Source organism: Stegastes partitus, unplaced genomic scaffold (assembly GCF_000690725.1).
Source record: "Stegastes partitus isolate 25-593 unplaced genomic scaffold, Stegastes_partitus-1.0.2 Scaffold727, whole genome shotgun sequence".
Taxonomy (NCBI): Eukaryota; Metazoa; Chordata; class Actinopteri; family Pomacentridae; genus Stegastes; species Stegastes partitus.
Window position 1 is genome coordinate 237,471 of NW_007578458.1, and position 3,011 is coordinate 240,481.

General features: G+C 47.8%; 2 protein-coding genes across 2 annotated transcripts in view; one reads left to right on the forward strand and one right to left on the reverse strand.

Moving 5' to 3' along the window:
• si:ch73-242m19.1 (coiled-coil domain containing 162) overlaps nt 1–1,376 on the forward strand; it is a 27,493-nt gene extending 26,117 nt beyond the window's left edge. Inside the window, exons 21-24 of the mRNA XM_008291261.1 lie at nt 176–287; nt 420–482; nt 708–859; nt 1,323–1,376. Coding sequence (XP_008289483.1) covers nt 176–287; nt 420–482; nt 708–859; nt 1,323–1,376 — 381 coding nt within the window. The remainder of the gene's footprint in view (nt 1–175; nt 288–419; nt 483–707; nt 860–1,322) is intronic.
• A 172-nt stretch (nt 1,377–1,548) lies between these two features.
• Nucleotides 1,549–3,011, reverse strand: part of zbtb24 (zinc finger and BTB domain containing 24) — a 6,619-nt gene continuing 5,156 nt past the window's right edge. Inside the window, exon 6 of the mRNA XM_008291245.1 lies at nt 1,549–2,689. Within this exon, the coding sequence (XP_008289467.1) occupies nt 1,840–2,689 (850 nt within the window). The 3' untranslated portion in view covers nt 1,549–1,839. The remainder of the gene's footprint in view (nt 2,690–3,011) is intronic.

Here is a 3,011-nt window from a genome sequence, read left to right on the forward strand (position 1 = left end):
AATAATAATAATCCGAGCAGTTCCAATAGGGTCTTCGCACCCTTTTGGGTGCTCGGACCCTAACAAGTCCATATTTTAGAAGAAGACAACAAAGCCACATCTTTCCATCCAATATGACAGTGATTAGTTCAAAGAAATGCAAACAATGGAATAAAAACACACCTTTTGTGTTCAGGTGAGGGGCCGGCTACAGCACGAGCGCAGCCTCAAACAGGAGGCCTTTCAACAAGTGGATAAACTGCAGCACCAGGTGGAGGCAGCTTTGTCCAGAGGCACATCAACAACAGGTAAAAGCCTTGAAGACGAACAATAAGATAGAAACTCTCCAGATGCTGTACAGTCTCAGTCCTGTGAGAGTTCGTCTGCTCTCTTCAGACAATCTTGACATTTCACTCCTCTTTCTATCTGTTCTATTGCAGGCCAAAGCAGGACTTATTACACGCTGTCAGTCAGCAGATTGAGCACTACAAGTCCCTCAGCAGGTAGCGCACCACCACAGGACCGCAGTCTTCATCTCAGAGCAGCAAAGTGATAATCAGCAGAAAAAATCACATCTAGTGAGCTGCTCATGCGATTCAGGAGTGAAATTAAAGCCATCAGTTTATCCAGACACACACATAACTTTCAGTGATGGCGCTTTAAATTCCTTTATAGATTGTGTTTTGGCCCCGCGGTGGAGCTCGGTCTCTGTTCTATTTCTGTCTCAGGTCCACACAGAACCGGTCGGCAGCAGTCGGCCCTGCAGCCTGGCAGCTTCACAAACTACACCACGCTTCAGGACTGCACCACAGAGCCAAGACACCGGAGAGCAGAAACAGCCGGGAGCCGCTCAAACACGAGAATAGACAGACCTAAAGCGGTGAGGAGTGTGTTTTAACTGCTACAGTCTAAAGTCATCAGAGGCTGCAGATAACGGTGGAGGAAGAAGGTGAAACGTGTTTAAAGTCGTACTGTCTCTGCTTTAAAGGTTAAAACTATCTCACCACAAACATTATTTACATGTTGAAGGATTTTCAACTGTTGACATTTGCCCAATTTCTACTCAAGTTCCTCAACATGCTCTGAAAATGTAAATAAAACCTCCTAAATGGACCTAAAGTGAGACTGTTTTGAACTGTTTTCAAGCCTCAGAAGCTCCAACAGTCGCCTCTAAAGCATTTTCATAAAACACCGCTGCGCCGTATATTTAATTTTAGCTTCCTTTATGTCATTTAGAGAACTTCTATGCTGCAGACACAATGTTTTTACAATAAAAACAACCTGTTTACAAGACACACGTTTGCTTTGTTATCCAGTGAGATGACCTTCTGTTGGTCTTTCAGGACTCGTCTCGCCTGCGCGTCCTGACTGCTGACGTGTTGTTACCAGACCTGTGAGGTAAGCTACACTTCTTGCTGTTTTGTAAAACAACACCGACTTGTTTGGTGAATATTCCCGCTGTCTGACACGTTGTTCCGGCCGCTGGATGCTGATTTACAGCCGTGTGTGAACAGAATGTAATTTGTTCTACTTCCAAAACCACAACATTAACATCTGAGAAACTTGTGCTCATTTTTCGTTCGACGAGGCGTTTTATTGTCAAGTAAATTCACAGTATTGTAGAGTGTACACGTGTATCTTCCTTTTGAAATGCAGTGCAGCATGTAAACGTTGCTTTGTTCCTTGTTTCAGTCTCTTTTCTTGGGTCAAACTGAATGTTTCCTTTAAGTCCAAAATGACAGCCATGTTTTCAACTTTTTAACCATTTACCTCGTTATAATGTAAAAACAGAAAAGCAACAGATTGATTAAAATTGCTCATTTCTTCTCAGTTCAGATTGATGTTCTCAGTCGTCCAGCCTCAGTTCTCCTGCGGCAGCCCCGTGGTGTACAAGTAAGAGACGGTTCCTGCCTGGATCTGAAACGTTTGTCCCTGGATGTGGTGGCTGGAGATCTGCTCGCTGGTCTGGCTGATGGAGATGGGCTGGCTGCTCTGGCTGCTGATGTGAATGGCCTGGCTGTGCGGCTCCCTGGTCTCCGGAGCGACGGCCAGCTGCTGGATCGGCTGGTGCATCACCTGCAGCTGCTGGACGGGACGCGGCGCTATCTGAAGGGGCTGCGGGGGGCCGTGGTGGGCCTGCAGCTGCTCCATCGCCTCTTTGCTCAGCGTGATGACGTGCATCTGCTCCGGCTGGTGTGTCATCTGGCCCTGCAGCATGCTGATGGAGTGGATCTGAGGCGTGTGGTCCACCACGTCGCCCTGAGCGACCAGCGCCACGTTTGGCTGGGTGAGGAGGGTGAGTCTGGAGTGGGTCGACTGTGCCGTCTCCCCGTCTGCGCTGATGAGGCTGATCTCCTGGTCCTGACCCGGCACAAAGTTAATGTTGTCCACGTCCCCCGTCACCACCAGCTGGATCTCCTGCTCGGAGCTGGGGGGAAGCTGGTACTGCTGCAGCTGCAGGATGTTGCGCACCTCCTCCTGCGGTGCTGCCGAGGCGTCCGCTGCATCCAACGAGGTCTCTGCTGCGGTGACTCTCTCCTTGTTGTGGGATTTGGTGTGTGTTTTCAGATTGTCCAGGCGGGTGAATGAAAGGCTGCAGAAGGAGCACGTGAAGGGTTTCTTGCCCGAGTGGGAGGCAACATGTCGTCGTCTCGCGCTGGCGTCTGAGAACGACTTGTTGCAGATGTTACAGACGTACGGCTTCTCACCTCTGCAGGAAGAGATTTTGAAGTGGTTATAATAAATGTTTTTATATTAACAAAAGACCAATGACTCCTGTGTTTGTATGTAATAACACACCCACACAGAATAATCACCACGGCTCAGCTCAGTTTTATTTAGAAATATATTTCTGCTCATTGTCTTGATTGAACTTCTCCTTACTTTTTAAAACAGCAGGCAGCTATTTTCAACAATAAAGCTCTAAAAATGCCCCACCTAGTCTCCACCAAGCCGCTCACTTAAGCCCTCTGCAGACGTGGAACATTGCTGGTTTCATAGTCTGTACACTAAATGATATATAATCCATCCAT